Here is a 19,771-nt window from a genome sequence, read left to right as displayed (position 1 = left end):
TCGAGTTGTGGAGTTCTCCTCTACCCAAACATTTATCAATAACACAATCATGATATTCTAAAACCAACCCGCTAAAGGCACCTGCTTTCTCATTTTACACATCTAATGACACCCAGTCATTGACCAGTGCCCGAGTGAGTCTCCTTTGAGCAAGTCCCTGATTTCATTCATCCTTGTTTCTTGAGTTAATACATAGTAGTGGGTTAGTCCATGTAAATGAGTGCAAAATTCATCTTATTGGTGGGCAAAAATAACTTGGAGTCTGGAAACCTGCCTTCATTTACTTTTTTTTTTTAAATATATTTATTGGTTTTATATTTCGAAATATGATACAAATTGTTCAGTTTGCAACCACAGGATAAACCAAAACGATGATTAATTATCTAAGTCTTGAAACAAATACACACAACCCCTCTATGCGCTTCACGGAACGCTTCTGGTCTTGCAATATCATTCCTGGCTGCACCCTCCCTAGATTTATCCTTCACTGTTTATTTTATATAGGCATTCGTTGGAGACCAGTGTGGACCTTGCTTTACGTGCATGGGTTCCCTGAGTGTCTGAGGGAAGGGGCATCAACTAGGTTAGTGTATGCGAGTGGCTCCCCTGGTTTTCTGCTCCCCGCGCCGCGCCACCACTGTGGTGACATAGTCTTAGTGGGCATTTATTGCTAGAGAGATGGGCGGGTGTGATGCATGTGCACTGTGTTGTCTGGGTGTCTTATGAATTCTGTTCCCGTGATGAGGGGTGCAGGTGAATTTATGCTGTGGTTGTTGCGAATACGCGCGCCCCAATTTAAGGAGGCTTTTCATCGTTTTTGGCCTCCAGCTTTGTTACCATATCCTCCCATGTAGAGCAACCTGTGTGTTGCCGCCCTTCACGCACCATTCTTTTTAGTACCTGATATTCAGTACGCGCCCAGCGTGTTATTAGAGAGTGCCAGGATTTCAGATCGGGAGCCATAGAGGCTTTCCAATGCATTGCTATTAACCTTTTATACATTAAAAAGGCCAGGTCTATAAATTTATGTAAATGTCTTTGTTTTTTGGGTCTCTTCCTAAGTCCCAACAGGCAGGACCCGGGGTCTGCTACCAGTGCCAGTCCCGTAAGCCCAGATACCTCCTCTACCACCTCCGCCCAGGCCGTTTGTATATTCGGGCAATCCCATACCATGTGGAAAAAGGATGCTGACGGCAATCTGCATCTGGGGCACATTGATGCTGCATCAGGGAACATGCGCTTTATTCTGGCTGGGGAAAGATATGTTTGATGCGTGTAATTGAATTGGGTATATCTAAATCTGGGATTCCTTGACACACCTCTGATGTGGGATAGGGCCTTAGGCCAGTCTTCCAGTGGGATCGGGGTGGGGAGTACTGCGTTCCATCTATCCCATGTTTTCCCTGTCTGTGTAACAGGGGTCTTGTTGAGGATTCTGTATAGATTGGATATTGTTTTAGTTTGATCGCTGTGTTGTAGAAGCTGGTGAAGCACAGGGGAGATCTCTGGTTCCGAGGTGCCCATTCCCCAAATTTTCCTGATTTCGTGACATATGGCATGATATGTCAGGAACTGTCCCGGATTTATCTCCGTGAGGGCCTGAAGGGCCTCGAACGTCATTAGTTTACCGTCTTCGTATCAATCCCCTACGGTCAGTATTCCTGCTTCGTTCCACTGCTTTGCAGCTTGCATTCTGGCTGCGTTCCCCACTAACAGGTAATTCAGCGGTACGTGTGGAGAGTATGGGAGCTTATCCGCTCTTTTTTGCACGTATCTAGCCCAGCACGCGTACGCAGCTGCAAGCAGTGGGTTGACCAGTGCCACTTTGGGGGGCTTCGTCGACAGCCAATTTAAAAGGGGGGTCCCGTTCCGCCGAGGCTCTAGGCTCATAGGTTCCGCTTGCTCTGGTCTGTGGATCCAATATTGGACCCATTGAAGTTGTGCGGCTGCATAGTATTTTTCAAAATTCGGGGTTCCTAGGCCACCATTGTCCAGCGGACATTGTAGTGTGGGTAGCGCCACTCGCGCTCTGCTACCTCCCCAAATGAGCTGCAGCAATGCTGTGTTTAGATTGCTGAAGAATCTTTTGGGAATAATTATCGGTAGGGCCGCAAAGTAATATAAAAGCCTAGGTAGAATCAACATATTAGCAATCGCCACCTTGCCGGGTGGCGAGAGAGGGAGCTTGTTCCAGAATTGTAGGGAGCCTTTTATAGATGTTAGCGCCTTCCCCAGGTTCCCATCTCTTAAGTCTTCCGTGGCATGATATATGTTTATCCCTAAGTATTTGAATGTTGTAGGGCACCACTTAAGATGTCCTGTCTCTGGGGGATCATGATTATTAGGAGCCCTTTTTACCAGGGGAAAGACACACGACTTCTCCCAGTTTACCACAAGGCCAGATAGGCCTCCGAATTCAGCCAGTAAAGATATTACAGATGGGATAACTGCACAGCCGTTCCTGATATATATCAACGCATCATCTGCATATAGTGAAATCGTGTGATGTACCCCGTTCCTAATAATTCCCCATTCATGCTCCATGAGGCGAACTTTTGCCGCTAATGGTTCCATTGCTATGGCAAACAGTAGCGGGGATAAGGGGCATCCCTGCCGTGTCCCCCTAGAGATCGGGAAACTATCAGAAATCACCCCGCCTGATTTCACCCTCGCGTTCGGGCTAGAGTACAATGTCCGAACCCAGCGGATATAGTTAGGGCCTATTCCCATACGGGCCATCGTGGCCAACAGAAAGTCCCACTCGAGCGTATCAAAGGCCTTTTCTATGTCTAATGAGAGCACCATTTCCTCCTGTGCATTCTTGGGGGTGTCTCCTATTATGCCCAGCAATCTTCGAATATTCAGGAAGGTGTTACGTTTGGGAATGAAGCCACTCTGATCTGCATGTATCAGTAAGTGCATGAGGGGGGCCAACCTGTTGGCCAATATTTTGCCTAATATTTTGCAGTCTGTGTTCAGCAGCGATAGTGGTCTATAAGATTTCACATCTGTGTGGTCTCGACCCTGTTTAGGGAGTACTACTATCAGAGCCTCCCTTTGAGATGTGGGCAAGCTTTCTGTAGTCCACGCCTCTTGGAACACTCCTAGCAGATGAGATTTCAAACTGGGTAAATAGGCTTTATAATACTCCGAAGGGAGACCGTCAGTGCCAGGCGCTTTGTTCCTGGGTAGCTGTGCAAGGGCTAGTTCTATTTCTGCTATTGTTATAGGGGTTTCAATTCCATCTCTATCTGGTTGTGGTAGCTGGGGTAGGAAGGAGTCCGCCAGAAAGGCCTCTAGTTGTGTAGCCGTGCACGCAGTACGTTTAGTGTATAGGTTAGAGTAATAATTCCTAAACACCTCGTTTATTTCTGCTTGTGTAGTAGCCATTTCTTGCGCGCCCGCCCGGATGGCCCCTATCGGGGCCTGCTGTCTATCCTCACGTAGTAGCCACGCTAGCATTCTGCTTGATCTATCTCCTTCCGTTTGCAACCTGGTTAAGTAATATTTATAGTCGTGGCAGCGGAGCCTGCTATCTGCCTCATTATATTTTAAGCGCTTTTCTTTCAGGGCAATACTGGTAATTTCCCCCCGTGCTACCGCTTTTTCCACATCCCGCAGCTCCTTCTCAAGTTTGCTAATTTCCGCCTGTAAGGAGCGTCTCACTCCCCACGTAGTGGACATACATACTCCGCGGGCCACTACTTTGTGGGCATCCCATTCTATCGCCCGGGTTGTTGCAGACATAGCGTTTATTTCCCAATATTGGCCTATAGTTTCCCCCAGTGATGTAGCGAATGCTTGGTCCTGTAGAGCTTCCGCCTGGAATCTCCAAGTGGGTATTACCTGACGTGCCCTGCCCCAATTCAGGGTTACCCGCAGTGGCGCATGGTCCGAGACTGTCTTTGCCAAATATTCGGATTCAGTTATCAGCGCCCCTATTTCGCGAGTGCCCCATATTATGTCAATTCTAGTGTGGGTATTGTGTGGGACCGAATAAAATGAATATTCTTTTTGCTCTGGATGGCCTAACCGCCATACATCATATAGGCCCATAACATTTGCCCATTCTTGCAGGGGACTTACGAGCTTCCTATTAGGTGATGCGCTCTGGTGGGCGCTAGTTCTATCTAATGCTGCCACTGGGGTACTGTTAAAATCCCCACCCCAGATGGCAAGGGGTATGGGGTTGGTCAGCAACGTTGGGGTGAGAGTGGTGAGAAAGCCTATGGTGCCGCTGTTTGGGGCGTATACCCCGACCACAGCCATTTGTCTACCATCTAATCTGCCCTCCATTACTACGTACCTCCCTCCCTGGTCTATCTTATGTGTTGACAAGAGGAATGGAACTCCCGCTGCTATCCAGATCAGCACCCCTCTCGCGAAGGTCGAATATGTTGTGCCAATCAGCTGGCCCCCCCACTTCACTCGCATGTCTCGTAGATCCCCCTCCAGCATATGTGTCTCTTGCAGAATAGCAATATGCACTCCTAGTCTCTTAAGTCGAGCATGCACTCTAGCCCGTTTGTTCGGGGTCCCTAGGCCCCTGACATTCCATGTTAGTATAATATACTGGTTCCCCATGTTGCTTCTAGAAGACATCTTATAGGGTGCAGGGGATATGTTGCTGTGACATGAGCCTGGGTTTTAATGTTGGCCCATCTGGTCTCTGCCTTTCTGCTGCTAACATTTAGATATAACGGGTGCAGGTCCATCTTTAGTGCATTAAGTGATTCCGATCGCTGCATTTCTACTAAACTACTAACCCCCACCCCCCTGGTTAAACCCCCTATGCTACTTACAACTACTATGAAACTACAAAACTTAAAAATGCGTAACATAACTTTTATCCAGTTGGATTTACTTAGTGGGATTCTCATATCTTACAGATGCGGCTCTTGTAAGGGGCTCACATCATGCCGCAGACTAAGGGCCCGACCACAACCCCGGAGGACGGCGCCAAACCGCCCCAAAAGTGACGGACACACCACCCACCGCACCACGAGTTCCACAGGATATAATGGACCCGCAACACGGCAGGCGGCACACCCACCACCCCCGGGACGGTCCAACACCACCCCCCAACGCCGCAACCAGGCCCCAAATCTGCCAATATACTCAGGCGCCCCCCCTTGGCATGTTTCCGTTCCTTCTGGCCCCACCCGCCCGCCTCTTGCCACCTGTTAGTGCCCCAAGTCACTTAGCTTAGTGTTTATATCAAAGATGTATATTGTTGGAAGCGTTCTGTCCCCGCAACTCGGCAGTGTCGTGGAGTCTCTGCAGGTTTTCCTGGTACGAGCGCCATCCCTAGTGTTCACTCTGGATCTGAGCGACTAGTTTATAGATCGTCCGCAGATCTCGGAGTGACCTTCGGCCCACCTGGTTCTCCAGTTACTGTGGATACGGAGCTGGCTGTGTCTGAATCCAGTTCCAGCTCCACAAGCCCACCGGGAGTTATATTGCTGCTTTGCATGTGTAGTGGCGTCTCTTTAAGCACTTTTGCTCTTTCCTCTGCTGCTTGCCGGACATTGGGCTGGCCTCTGGTACGCCGTTTGGATCTCGTCCCTGCAGTGGATCTCCCCCATTTCTCGTCCTCATCTGCGTCTTCTCGGGGGTGTGCAAGGCCCTTGGCATGGAGCCATGTCCAGGCGTCCTCGGTACTGGTGAATATATGGGTACGGTCCTCCATCACTACTCTCAACTTGGCTGGGAAGAGCAGGGCATATTTTATGTTCTGTTCTCGTAAGCGTTGCTTGATTTTAACAAAAGAATTACGCCGATTCTGCACCTCTTGCGTGAAGTCAGGGTAAGCATTGATGTTCGAGTCTTCATACTTGAACGGGCCCTTATTGCGGAATTGTTGCAATATTGCATCTCGATCTCTGTAGTTTAAGAACCTGGCAATCAATGGTCTGGGGGGCTGGCCAGGGGCCGGAGACCTGCCCGGAACTCTGTAAGCCCTTTCAACTGAGAAAAACTTGGATGGAGCCCCACTTAACACCTCTTTAATTAGCCACTGCTCTAGGGAAATTGCTGATTCCGGTTGACGCATACTTTCCGGGAATCCCAGAAATCTCACGTTATTTCGGCGCGCCCTGCTCTCCATTTCCTCGGATCTTCTCCAGAGTATCTTCAGCTCTTCATCCATGCGCTGACTTTGTTTTTGATTCCCTTGCACTATTGGGGTTAGTTCAGCTATCTCAGCTTCAGTTGTTTTTGCTTTTTCGGCTAGGCTGCGATGATCCACTCGCAGGAGGTTCAGGTCTTGCACGACTGCGTCAATTCTGCCCTCCAGTGATGACTTAGTGTCCAGTATTGCCTGCAATACTTTCTCGAACTGGGCTGAATGCGCTAGAAGTGTGTTTTCCAGAGATTGTAAGGATGGGCCAAGTTGTTGATCTGTTGGCGTTATCGCTTGGGTTGTTCGATCTGGGTTCTTGATTGACTTGGCTCTCCCGGCCATTTTGGCTGTCAGGGGGGTGCCTCCCAATCCGCAGGGGTTTCGCACTGATGTGCTTGCGATTAGACAGTAGAGCAAAGAAGCATCCAGTCCTGATTCGGCTAATTTTGGCCTGTGTGTTCAGTGACAAATACTGCAGTCATTGATAAGTTCAAAGGTCTAACTCAGCGTTCCCATGGGGCTGTCCGCCAGGCGTGTCGGAATGTGTAGGGGATACTGTCCTTGGGGAAGAGCGCTTGTTTCTTCTTGTGTGGCGGCGGGGCTTGGTGTCAGAGGTTTCCCTCAGATAGAGGGGAGAATTGCTGGACGGCTGGGTGAGGTGCCGAGGCACGGGAAAGGTCCCAGGTTGGGGCGCTCGCGGGGTGCTGCGAATATGCCTTGTGCAGCTAGGAACCCTTGTGGCAGGGACCCACTGCTAGAAAGTCCAGAACAGTCCACGCATCTACAGTCCAGCCCAGCCGTCCATTCTGCCTGTGGTGGATAAGCTGTGCTCCCAGGAGCACGCAGTGCGCTTCTGTCTTGCCCAGTTGCGTGGGTGGAGCGGTGGAGTGAGGGGGGGGGGCCGCTCCCTAGGTTTACCCCCTCCGCGAAGTTTGGTGTTCCCCTACTCGTGGGCGCCCTCCTCGCCTTATTAATATTTTAATTCTTTTTTTTTTTTTTTTTTTTATTCAGATACACCAAGTTTCTGGTCCTGGACTCCCCGCTGCCTGCTGAGCCGCCGCCGCTCCGCGTCTGCCCCGCCGGGCCTCCTCACTGCTCCTCTGCCGCCCTTCTCCGCGCCGGACGCCGAGATCAAAGATGGCGCCCAAGCTCCTGAAGACGGAGTCCCAGGGCGCCCGGCAGTGCAAGACTGCACAATCCTCCGCCGGACGCGCCTCCCCTGCTCTCCCAGTCTCAAGCAGGCGGGGAGGCAGGCAGCGGCCGCGCCCGGTGAAATCGCGACCGGGCCCGCAGCCGCAGCTCCCCCCGCCTCTCACCTCTCTCGGCGCGGGCCGACGAGTCCCAGACTCGCCCCGCGGGGTCCGGAGCGCGCTCGCAGCGCGAGCTGAATGCCCCGGTCTCCCCCAGCCGCGCCGCCGTCCCGGCCGTCCCTGTCAGGCCGCTGGGGGGGCGCCTGCCAGGATATCCCGAAGTGGCCGGGAACGGAGCGCTCGGATCAAGCGACCGTCCCGGCCGCCATCTTGGCTCCTCCCTAACCTGCCTTCATTTACAACATGTTGATATGGTAAGTCTTCTCATTCTCTGATCAAGCATCTTAGATTGTCAAGTGTCCATGTGTGCTCTCCACCTTGTCATTGTATCATCTGTTGCTTGTTCTGAAAAGGCCCCCAATCATGTTGCTCTTTCTGCACCATAAGTGAAATATATTGTAGAGTTGGTAGAGATAGCACTGCCTTGCCTTCCGGGGGTTATGTTATTTGGAATTACAGGGCTTCCAGATATTTTTGAAGAGGACACATGTGCAGTTGTGCATGAGGGACGATGAAAATGTTGGGTACAGGGGAGGGATAAAGTTTGCCTCACTGCTCTTGACGAACGGGATGAATCCAGAAGCATTTCTAATGGATAAAAGAACCTCTCTCCTAGTAGGATGCACATCTTGACTTTGTTTTGTACAACAAGGCTCCTAGATATTGTGTCCTCCACACTCAGAAATTTGTTGACTTGTCACTATTCATGTGCAGCCTAGGTTCTGAATGAATTGTAGGACTCTGGGAAAACTTTGAAGAACCTGATCTGAATTGAAAATCAAGACTTCCAGGAAAGAGACAATATATTTTCCTTTAGGAGAGCAACTTCTACTGCTCTGCACTCAGAGGCAGCTCCTAGAACATGCTTTGTGTCAAAGCAAAGAATCTTATATTGGAAGAGTTGGTTGTTTTCCACAAAGCACAAAGAAAACTTCCAGTGTTTCTTGGTTATAAGCAATAAAGAAGCATGTGTCCTACTGTCTATGAAGCACACCCAGCTTCCTCTGATATCCAAAAAGGAATGTTTGAGGGAGCGCTTTTATTTTTAAATCTTTTTGTTAATTTCAAACCAACCAAGGCAGGTAGTAAAAACAACCAGCACAACATTGCCTGCAAGAAAATACAAGAAAAACGCAACACTGTTTAAAATTTGCTTCACAACACTAAATCTATATCTCAAGAAAACTGCCTCCCTGAATAAAGGATCTGAATGAAGTAGTATAGGGAGCTGTCTCCGCATTCCGACCCCGTAGTTTAGATGTGGTGCCAAACATCGTACACCCTGCCAACCACTATCCTGTTTTCAATGCAGCACAATGTACTCTGCAGGATTGCTAATACTTGCATAATCGGAGTCTTGAACTTGTAAGAGACAGGTCCTCAATTTTCTACAGCCATCAGGATTTTCTACTTGGGAACCTAATAATGGCTGGCTGTATGAAACAAAGAGCTCCTCTTTGCTGGTAGCTGCTTGGTGTCATTGAGAGGGGCATCTCTGCCTCACCCATTGTGTCCACGGGATGCCTCATGTGGGATGGCCTGAAAGATGCTTACTATAATAGAGGGTAGGCATGACCAGTTCACTGAAAGGAGCCTCTTCAATCCTCCCCAAATGGCTGCCTCTCCAACAATTGTGGTCACCATCTTATTGTCTTTGGGAGGACATCCCTGGAATTCTGTACAACCATGAGGCTTATGAACGCCTTGTGATTCATACTGAATCTGCCACTAACGTTATGCACAACTGTAGCCTTCTTTACCCGAGTCATTCAAGTGGAAGCCACCAACTTGTCCATTACAGTGGCTCCAGCCCTCAGTGCAGATGTTGGCCTTCAGTGGAACCTGGGGCATGGAGGAATCCTAGTAGGGTACCACTGCCTCAGCACACACTAAGCTGCTAGTGAAGAATTCCATCTCAACTTGCCAATTGAATGTCAGACTTGAAATCAAGACTGCGCAAGAGCTCCTAATTAACACTGTTGCCCTGAAGCCTGGGCAAGCCCTACCCAAAGGTGCAGTCTGAACGTAAGTGCATAACATTTTGGTGCAATAATGAACTCCAGGCTGTCTTTTAATGATCCGCCATAACTAAAGTGGTTGGGATGCTTAGTAACGGCCAGCTGAACATATGATGGGGATGAGGCTACAATTCTGGAAAAAGCTAGTGTTTTGTATTGCAACACTTGCATAATGCTTTATGCCCTGGAAAAGGCTGTGACGCTTTACGAATTTCAATGGCTACAGGTGCAGTCAATCTTATCATATTTGAATAAACGTTCGTAGACACCAAATAGGGTCTCCGTACTGGATACCAGTCACTTAAATATGACTGCATACCAGAGCCAGTACCAATCCAACTTCTAGCACTACCTATTCCACACACATGAATGTTCAAATAATCAGTTTACCATTGATTGTGCTCTTAAATTTTATTCAAATGAAGGTTGGTTGGGTTGCAGCAAATGATGAACATGAAAACAATGACATGACTGCCCTGAAAAAGATCCACTTTGGGAGCAAAACATATTGGCCGGGCTGATTTTGTTTTAATGAAGACAACTGTGAAATAAACTCAAGTATGGAAATAAAAAGAAGCATTTCAATATGAAGAACTGAAGCTTAAGACTAATATATTTTATAAGGCGTGTATCACTTACTTGTGTATTATGAATAGAGTGCAAACCCGGTTTCAGTACAAATCAGGCAAGGCTATTGTGGTATTGAAGTAGGTCGAAACGTTTAGTTGAGTTTCATGGATTTTCAACCATATTGATATTTGATCAATTTGGGAGTGAGCTTGGTGTGCAGGGGTACTTGCCACAGCTGTCTGTTTGTATACCGAGTACGGACTTTTCAAGGTCCTCAACATTACAGGTAGCCCATCTCCACCAGACTTACAGGCTTTACTCATTTCCGTACAACGCATTTCCAAACACTCCACAACAACTGTAATATAGGAATTGGACCTACTTTTGAACAACACATTTGAAGAAGCTCTTTGCCTTGAGGTCACATCACTTCTTCAGTCTCAGCCCTCTGCTGACAAATAATGTGGACTTCAAATCAATTCTGCTGTTGATAAGTTATGTTTCACATGTCACACCTTGCTGTATGCGAATGCAGGGACCTATTAACATCTTTTTTTCACTCCTTACTACTACACCGCTTACTAGCACACAAACAAAGCTAAATATGTTCGGTCAACCTCCTTTCGCTACCTCCTCCCGAAGGTTTGTGTATTTTCAGTCCATACCTGCAGCAGCAGACGTGCTTCCATGGCCTCTTTGCAGGTGATGAAATATGGCTTCATCAGCAGAATATCCTGTCGCAGTTTCTGGAGAAAAAAAACAACACTACCCAATATTTGATCATAAATAAGACTACAGGCACCAATAAATACTGAGGTGCAGGTTGCATTCAACTTTTACAGGTGCACAAACTTATACTGAGCACCTGCACTGGACAGAAAGGAAGTGACACGCACTGGTCCAGTCACTAGAAATACAAATTTAGAGTTTCATTATTTAAAGCAAAGTGAATCAAATCTTATTACGTTTCTTTCCTAGAGCATTTTTAGCTTTGCCTTTTGGGGAGGCAGAACCCTGGGGGAAGAGGGGGAAGATAAAAAAGCTTGAGCCTACATAAGAGTTAACAGGCCAGGCAGATATGGTGCTTACGATGGATTCCAGGTGAAGATTTAGTCCTTCAGTGGGCAGTCTAGCGGTGAAGGGAATGCTCAGGATTAATCACTGAGACCATGGACACATTCAGATCCTGAAGTTACTACCTAACCATTGTGGACTCGCTTGTGACATTGAGGTGTTGTCTGATGGGCAACTGACGGTGCTGTGACCAGAGTCAAGGTGCCCATTAACAACTGATGGACTACATCAGCCAAAGTGTGGTCGTAAACATAGAAAAGGCTGCCTTACCGAGGGTCTAAAGGCAGGGAACCCCAAAGTGCAGCAATGCAGAAGCTCTTCACCCCCATTGCCTCTGTAGGTCTATACAAGATGCAGACGGTTTGAGAACCAAAGAAATGACTTTATCTGAGCCCTATTCCACACTAAGAAATAGAGGAAAGCTCATCCAAAAACTGCCCCAACATAATGCAAACATGTTGAAGTGAGGTAACGCGGCTGCATAAGATGTTTAAACAAATCTAATTCTAAGCCCCTGAACACGAGGAAGACTTTATCAGACTTTCAAGAAATCCAGTCAAGAACTTAATGGCTTCAGAGGAACTCGGAAAGAGCCCCGATCTGACCACTAACGAATGCCCAGCTCCACAGTGATACTGTCCTCAATACAAGAGGTGTATGAAGCATCTTGGCCATTCTGAAGCTTTGTTGTGTTACGGATCACTGCACAATAGTACCTTTATGATTTTTTCATTATGATCAAACATTCATGATAACATTTCTAGTTCTTAACTGTTTGGTATAAATGTAGCATCCAGATACTTTATAAGGAAACTTCAGATCTAATATAAGGAGCAGCTGAACCTTAAAGATTCTTGAATGGGGACTATTTTATTTACAGATTTTCTGATATTCTGCATTGCTAGTTCGTTCATAGTATATATTAAAAAAGCACTTTTGGCTAGCATTGATCCACTGTGGCAGAGTGGCTACCTTTGCGACTGGCCACTGAGCTCTTCAACTATCCCAATAACTCTTCAAGTGATGTGACCAAAAAAAAAAAAAGCTTGGCCCTTCAAGTGTGACAGCGGCTATCTGAGTGGTATACCAGGGTTCCAGGGTTAGGCATTTAAGAAATTAAGGCATCCACCGATTTATGTTTACAAGAGGTGATGCTTTAGGTTTCCAGTCTTCACTGCCTGGCAGTGCAACCAATGGCTTTAAAACTGCTTCATGGCTCCCAGTAGGCTCTCTCCATTTTGTGACGGTGGGAAATTATTACGTATATTTGTATTCGGCTGTGCTAGCTGGTTACACATAATGATATGTACCTAGTAAGTCGTGTCCCTGACAAGCTGCAAACTATGAAAAAACACCTGAATTAATAAACAGCACCTATGCTTCACTGCACTGTGGGATGAATACATAACAGACCAAACATGGCGTCCAGCAGATAAAAGGTGCAATTTGCCTCGGCAGTATTTCAAGAGAGCAGACGCAGGTTGGTAACAGGAATACCCTCTCACCCTTCCCTTCTACTGGAGTGAGCTCCAAGCCTGCCTGACACTGTGGATGTCTAAACATTAAGATGGTCCATGCTTGTTCAATCACCTGTAGTGCTGAGAGGATACTGAGAGCTGAAATATGAGAATGCAGTGTGCAGCATTGACTTGTAGACTCACCCACCTTCTGTTGTTACCTGGAACAGAGGTATGGTGTGCCTCCTGCTCACCAGTGAACAAGACCACGCGAACATCAGAGATACGTGAGGAATTTTATCAAAAGGTGGCAAATGAGAGCTGAGCGGGGCCTACGGGTCCTTGAGAAATCTGCGCAGTAAGATTTTAGAACTGAAAATGCGACGACTCCAAGTTGCTTCCTACCATTACAGCAGAGATGTGCAACATAAGTCCAGAAAGGCTGGATGCACGCCTAATTTTCTCTATTTCCAAATAAAATATATTTAATTACAAATAATGAAATTAATTTTCCGGTTATCCCTCAAATATGTCATGGACCTAGATTGGGCAGCCCTCGCTTAGGCTATATTACTATATTACTCCCAGAAAGTATATTTGGGGAAATCTAACTCTAAAGCTTGAAAACGTATGTGCTTGGGAGGAAAGAAGCCTTTCAGTTATTTATGGCTGAACGAGCTTTCGGGCAAAGTCTGTCAGCAGAGTGTAAATGTGGAGTGAGGATGTCTTGAAAAAGACCAAGGAGAAGAGGGAACGGGAGACTGGTCCCCTGTTTCCTTTTGGCCAATATTTAATTGAGATACTCTCGATAACCAGTTTCATGCATCCTCCCTTCTCTCATAACTTTACTTCATCGTTCATTTCATACCCACCCCATATTTCCAGGTGCGCCCATCCCAACTGATGGGAATCAATTATTTTTCATAAATAATTAAGTGTTCTGCATGGTAAGTCCGAGTACTCACCCGGATCTCCACCAGCTCTTCTACGTGGTTAAAAAGGAGGGGGTTTGTTTCCCGGAGCTTTAAGACTGGCCTCGCCACCATCAGTGAGAGATACCGCATACTGCAGCGAGATACCTGGTACCAGGCGGTGGGATGGAGACAAAAAATATAAACTGATAAAACAGACAGACCAGAGGAAACAGAACATTTGTGCATGAAGCACTAAAGAGTAGAAAAACAAGACACATCTAAAAAACAATGTAATAAAACCAGGGCACTGAGAGCAAGTACAAACACAGATACATGCTGTTGCAACAGATGGGTGTCAAGGATGGAAATAAAAAGGTATTTACCTGTAATAACACTTATTTAGACCGCGTAGTACCACCCCACGTGGTCACATGATGCTACAATATATTCCACCGCTGAAACGAGCAGATCAGGTTTGGCCCATAGATTTTCATTTAGGTATTTTAGGAATATTTAAACTTGAGTCACTTGAAGGCAAATTATGCAAAATGTCCAAGTACCCTGTCGGCCAGGTGATGTTTTTCTTGATTACCCGGAAATGCAATCCTGTATTTTCACCAGGACAAAGGGAGGGCTGCCTGCAATTCTATACAGGATACAAACACTACTTCCACAAACACATTGTTACTGACCAGGTCTTGGTATAATGTTCCTTCCTGCTACAATAGAGTATCAAGCTGTGAGCCATTTGTAAGAGCAGAGTTGTGCATACCTGAATCTATTTCAGTTAAAAGGTGGCAAAATAAGTTTTATATCTGTAATCATTCTATTCTTCATGACTTCGGTGACGCAATCAGCTTATTCCTCTAAGTTATATATTTTACAACAGTTTTTGTATACAATTCTGGGCCTAAATATTATTTTATACATCATCTCGTTGCCTTGAACAAGAGGATATCGTTACAGCGTAATGCGTAATTCCGAACGTAAGGGTTTTAGTTTATAATAACTCTTATTCACGCTGAAATGTGTAGATGGCTGTATTCTGTTATTAACACGCACTGGCTAGTCTTTGATGTCTCCAACACCAAAATCTAGGTTGGCATGATGGCTTTGCCAGGTACAGGATTGCTAGCTTGAGTTTAGCATGTGATGAACTGTTTTATAGGTTTCCACCATCTCTTGACCAGGCCTTGCTGTAGTCTTCATGCAGTGTGTGCAGTACTATGGCCTAGCTTTTTCCACCTAATCTCTCAGCTGTTCGTGGGCAAACAAATCATCTGTCTCTTAAGTCATGACAACAGTCCACCTACAAAAAACCTCCACTCCTTACAAAAGCTTCAAAAACTTCTGCAGCTGAGGTGCTGTCTCTGTCCAGCTTATCAACGAAATGTTTCCCACTGTTCTGGCAGTCTCCAGTATCTCCAGCTTATCCTCAGGGCTGGTTACAGAGGTGACCATACATCTCTAAAAATCTTGAAGCAGTCTCCTGATGTGTGGTTAACTGTGCCTGCAATGTATACATTTACTTCCCCAATGTCTGACTTACTTCACACCAGTAAACATTGAACACATTCCCTCAGGTGAACTGAAAGTCATGGACATTCTGATTTCCTTTGCATCTATTTTTTGATGGAAGCTTTCGCGGGACCTATCAATGTCATTTCCCTCCTCAAGAGATTCAGCATGTCATCCCTAGTTGCACCATCTGACAATAATGGCTCATACACACACCCTCCCCAGAATGCGGTCTCATGGTAAAGTACAACTCCAAGATAATCTTGAAACAGGGTCTAATAACTCCTCACACTATTTAGCCCTTTTGTCCTCAACACAACTCAGTACCGTCCAGGGCTGTCAGTACTAGACAAGGATAGGATCGAAACCCCTTTGAATAAGCTATGGGTGAATGACAACATCCCCAGTCACAGATGCTTCCAACCCAGCTTCCATGATCAATAGAGATTGTGATCACACCGTACATGCATAGCCTCTTCCAAAGTCCCACTTCTCCTCTCTTCCCCAATCGATCTACTTGCACTAACAGCCTCTCACCACAGCTGGGACCCAGGCTCAAACATCAGATGCCGGACTCTGCCATCTTAAATCTCCATGATTAATGGGAGGAAAGTGAACCGTTGCTGATGATCCCTGCCCACGTCACACTTAGATGGACTCTTCACTTTAGAGAAGTAGCTTTGGTTCCTTTTACATCTGAACATCATCAGATTCAGTGACTCTTGCCTGAGCCAAAGGAAATGTTTGGCAACAGGCATATCTTGCCAGCAGCTCGCCTCACCATACCTCGAGTCACTGCATTTTATTTTACAAACAGAATCGCATTGTTGTGTTTATAGGATTGCTTTAACTTATCTGCTCAACTTAGCTAAAGCTCAAACAAATTGACTCAATTGAAAATATATTTTAACTTCAGAGGAAACCAATAGGCGATCCGAGCACCAACTCAAGCCTGAAAAAACAGAGTTCCTTACATACATGTTGAAACCATGTTTTGGGAAGAAAAAAAAATGAATTTAAAACAGAATAAATTGTCTATTTATGTACATATAGGTATTAATATTAGAAAACATTATTTTAGATGCACTTAGAGTTATTGAGTCGGCAACAGCTTATTTGGTCATCTCATTAGAATTATAAATTGAGGTGTAAATTCATTTAGCATTGTAGGAAGGGTGTTATTAATTGTTTATTGTTAAATCACGCTTGCAACATTTATTCCTTTGCAACATTCCCATAAAAGGCAAACGTTTTTAAGCGGATCTGAAATCTTTTCTCTTATAGAGACAGCATGAGTCTTCTTTTGCATTTATCAAATTTACAAATCTGCATAAATCAGGTCAACACGTGTGTGTTTTCTTTTTTTTTGTATTTGAGTGCCAGGCATAAATAAAAGATTTTGGGCCAGATGTATCAAAAAAACAAATTGCATTTCTTAAATAGCGAATTTTAAGAAATTGCTATTTAAGAAATGCAAAATGGTATGCATGATTTTTGCGATTCGGTAATAGCGATTTCTTAAAATTCGCAAATGCTATTACCGAATCGCAAATAGAGAATCCAACTCCATTTGCACCTATGGGCCTGCTGCAAATGGTTTTGCATTTCCTAAATTGCGAATTCCAGTTAGGAATTTGCAATTTAGGAAATGCAAATCCCAGGGTGCTGGGGGCCTAAGGCCCCCTCTGCTGCACCCCAAAAATATTTTTACGGACATGTGAAGCACACACATGCCATAGGGGCATGTGTGCGCTACATGTCAATTTTAAAAATGCATTTAAAATGCATTTTTAAAATTTGCACATGGTTACCACCAAACTTCTGTTGGTGGTAATTGCATTTCCTAAATGCCCAATTCGCATTTAGGAAATGCTTGATACATGTGCTTAAGAAATGGCAAATAAGGATTCCTTATTTGCAATTTCCTATTTAGAGAATTTCTCTAAATGGGGTTGCAATTTTAAGGAATCGCTATTTTAGCGATTCCTTAAAATTGCACTGCGACTGCCTTTCATACATTCTGAAAGGCATTTTTGCATTTGCAAAAGGCCGAATTTTGCGATTCACACCGTTTGCAAATGAAAAAAATCGCTTGATACATCTGGCCCTTTGTGCGTACTGGGCTATAAGCATCACACCCACTTTCAGTCTCCTGAGCTTGCTAATAACCTTGCAGTTAGAATGTAGAGGGGAAACGGCAAGATCTAATATACCGGAAGAGCAGTTCTTAAGGCTCCCTCTTCTGGGAACCTGTACACAAAATCTTAGGGCCTCATTACAATTGGCACACTAAATTGCCATCCCTGGGCTAACACATGTTTGCACAGAGATTTCAGTGATAGGTGGTGGGAGGTTTATCGCATACAGGAATTATCAGGTGCGATAAAAATCACACCTTTTCGTAGTAAACTCGCTGGACACAGTTGAGTTAGTAACAGGGTCCTTTATTCCGTCAGGAGAACACCCCTTTCACACCATTTCCAGCCAGACACAGCCAACAACTGCCTGGGCACATTCCAAACCCCCAAGAGCGCATGATGTAATAAAGCCTCCCAAAAGTCTACTAGTCAGAGGGCTGAGCTGCACAGAGCTCTGCACATAATATGAGCTCTATAATGCTCCACATTTTATACCACCTTTGCTAAATTTCGACAGGTTAAACCTGCCGAAATATACTAAGGAGATAAAGTGTGTTATTTACTAGGACATGCAGGTTTTGGTGCAGTGACACTTTTCAAACACGTTGAATATGCAATAATAAGGGCTTCCACCAGGGCCTACTCATAATTAGGCCCTCAGTGCTCCTTTGCTGAGAGAAAGGTGCTGTTGGATAACACTGTTGATGGCTCCTATGACATCTTTCTTAATAACAATTTGGAAATCAATGTGTACACAATACTTTCAAATTTTTCTGGTCATAATAATTTAACGTGAACAGTAAGTATTCAATGGTGTTGACTTTCTGTAGGCTCATTGTGGACAGAACCTATCGTAGGTACAAGATGCACAAAATTATGGTGACAGCAAATTATCCTACTAGACATTCGAAAATGCGTACTGCACCATATACACCAGCGAAACTAGGTGAATATACAAATATAAAGCTCTTTACCTGACATATCATGCTGGTTCTCTGATTGAGTGAGTCAGTCTCTACTGCAGCAGGAAACACAACAAATCCACCGGGACTGAACACACCCTTTTGCCTGCCTCACAGAATAAAATTAACTAGTTGTCCTATCAGTTTATAAAAATAAAGGTGGGTCTTGCAAAGTTGTCCATTACAGGTTGCCTGCCTCAAAGTCAAACAGACAAAGTCTACCATTCCCTGCAAGAAGTCTCAATAGCAAGAAGTTAGAACCAAGGGAAAGATATTGATCAGTGCATTCACACCTTCCTTTATCCACAGACACTTCTAGGAGAATGTGGAAGGCTCTTACTTCATCTGGTGAATTCCTCTCCTCTTTCAGAGGATACCACAGTCTTTCTTCCGAGGTTCAAGTCCTAAGTTAGCAACACAACTGTTTCTTAAAACTGGTGTTGCTGCACCAAGTACTTGGAAAAACCCATCCTACTTCCAGTACACAAAAGGCTTTAAAAATCCAAGTGACACCCAAGCTGGTACCAACTGTTTGGTAAACCATAGAAACTCTCAAGAACAGGTAAAATGGCATTTATAAATAAAGGGGATTTTAAAGGCGTTTATTATCAATCATATTTCCCATAGTAACATAGTGACTAGAATCCCATAGCCCTCTCTCTCTTTTTTGGCTGACAGCTGGATCTTAATGACAATTGTGGATCAAGTTAGATTTAGGGAAATCTATTGGGACAACGAGAAAAAAACATTTTGACTGAAACTGCAAACAATATGAGAAACTACTGCCCAGATACTAAAGGACAAATCCTTTGCATATAGATATAGGAGTCCTCAGGACCATAAGTGAAAAACCTTTCTGGTTCTACTGGATGGTTGTTACAGTACTCTCATGGCATTTTATCCTCACTTTGCCTGAGCTTCGTCTCAGGGTGGCACTCGATAAGACTAAAGCGGGAATTACAGGCAAGCATCATTTCAGACTTTGAGCTCAGGTACCACCTTGTATTAATTGGTTTGCGGTTCCCAAATTAGTGGTAAAAACATCAGGGATTAATGTCCTAATCTCTCTCACTGGAGTGCCAAATAACGGATGAGATGGAATAGGAAAAGAAAAAGTATGTCTAAAATTTGTCTACGCAAACAAAATGTTTAAGGACTCAACAGAAGACACTGATGCTTGGGTAACAAGATTCAGTACTAGGAAAGGAGGAACTGGTTGTTCAATACCTACAACAGTGGTTTAAAAAATGTACAGTTTAAATGATTAGAATAAAAAGAGTAGACTCAGAAGAATGCTTTGATACCAAGTTGGATGTCACTTTGATGTTGAAAATATTTTGTATACCGTAGGTGGGAGAGGACTGTTTCAAGTACACAGTGGTATTGATAGTTTAAGACTGGCACCCCTGATGATTGGTTCACCCTATGAATAGCTTGAGTTTTACTGCCTAACTGAGAGGAATTCACCAGATGAAGTCCCAACAAAACAGGAAGAACAAGGTTTGCAAGTGTCAGCAGCTGAGAACTGCTTGCCATATATTTTGCAGGGAAGCCAGGAAAAAAAACATGCACAGCACAGGGAGTCAAGTTCTTTTCTTAGCAAGCCAAATTACAAAATGCCTTCCCTCTTAACACACATAATCATGAACATCATCCACTCAGGCTCTCCATCTGCCCCCTGCCCTCACC

At 45.1% G+C, this 19,771-nt stretch overlaps 1 protein-coding gene and 1 long non-coding RNA gene across 3 annotated transcripts in view; one reads left to right on the top strand and one right to left on the bottom strand.

The window, feature by feature from the left end:
- The window catches only part of LOC138268595 (uncharacterized), a 227,632-nt gene that overhangs the window by 58,004 nt on the left and 149,857 nt on the right, over positions 1-19,771 (top strand). The window lies entirely within an intron of this gene.
- The window catches only part of DEF8 (differentially expressed in FDCP 8 homolog), a 155,313-nt gene that overhangs the window by 55,632 nt on the left and 79,910 nt on the right, over positions 1-19,771 (bottom strand). For both annotated transcript variants that reach the window (XM_069218409.1, XM_069218410.1), the window contains exons 8-9: positions 13,516-13,629; positions 10,685-10,765 (exon numbers count right to left, since the gene is read on the bottom strand). In XM_069218409.1, coding sequence (XP_069074510.1) covers positions 10,685-10,765; positions 13,516-13,629 — 195 coding nt within the window. The remainder of the gene's footprint in view (positions 1-10,684; positions 10,766-13,515; positions 13,630-19,771) is intronic.

Source organism: Pleurodeles waltl, chromosome 12, assembly GCF_031143425.1.
Source record: "Pleurodeles waltl isolate 20211129_DDA chromosome 12, aPleWal1.hap1.20221129, whole genome shotgun sequence".
NCBI lineage: Eukaryota > Metazoa > Chordata > Amphibia > Caudata > Salamandridae > Pleurodeles > Pleurodeles waltl.
Note: the sequence above shows the minus strand (reverse complement) of the source record. Positions and strands in the feature narration are given on the sequence as shown.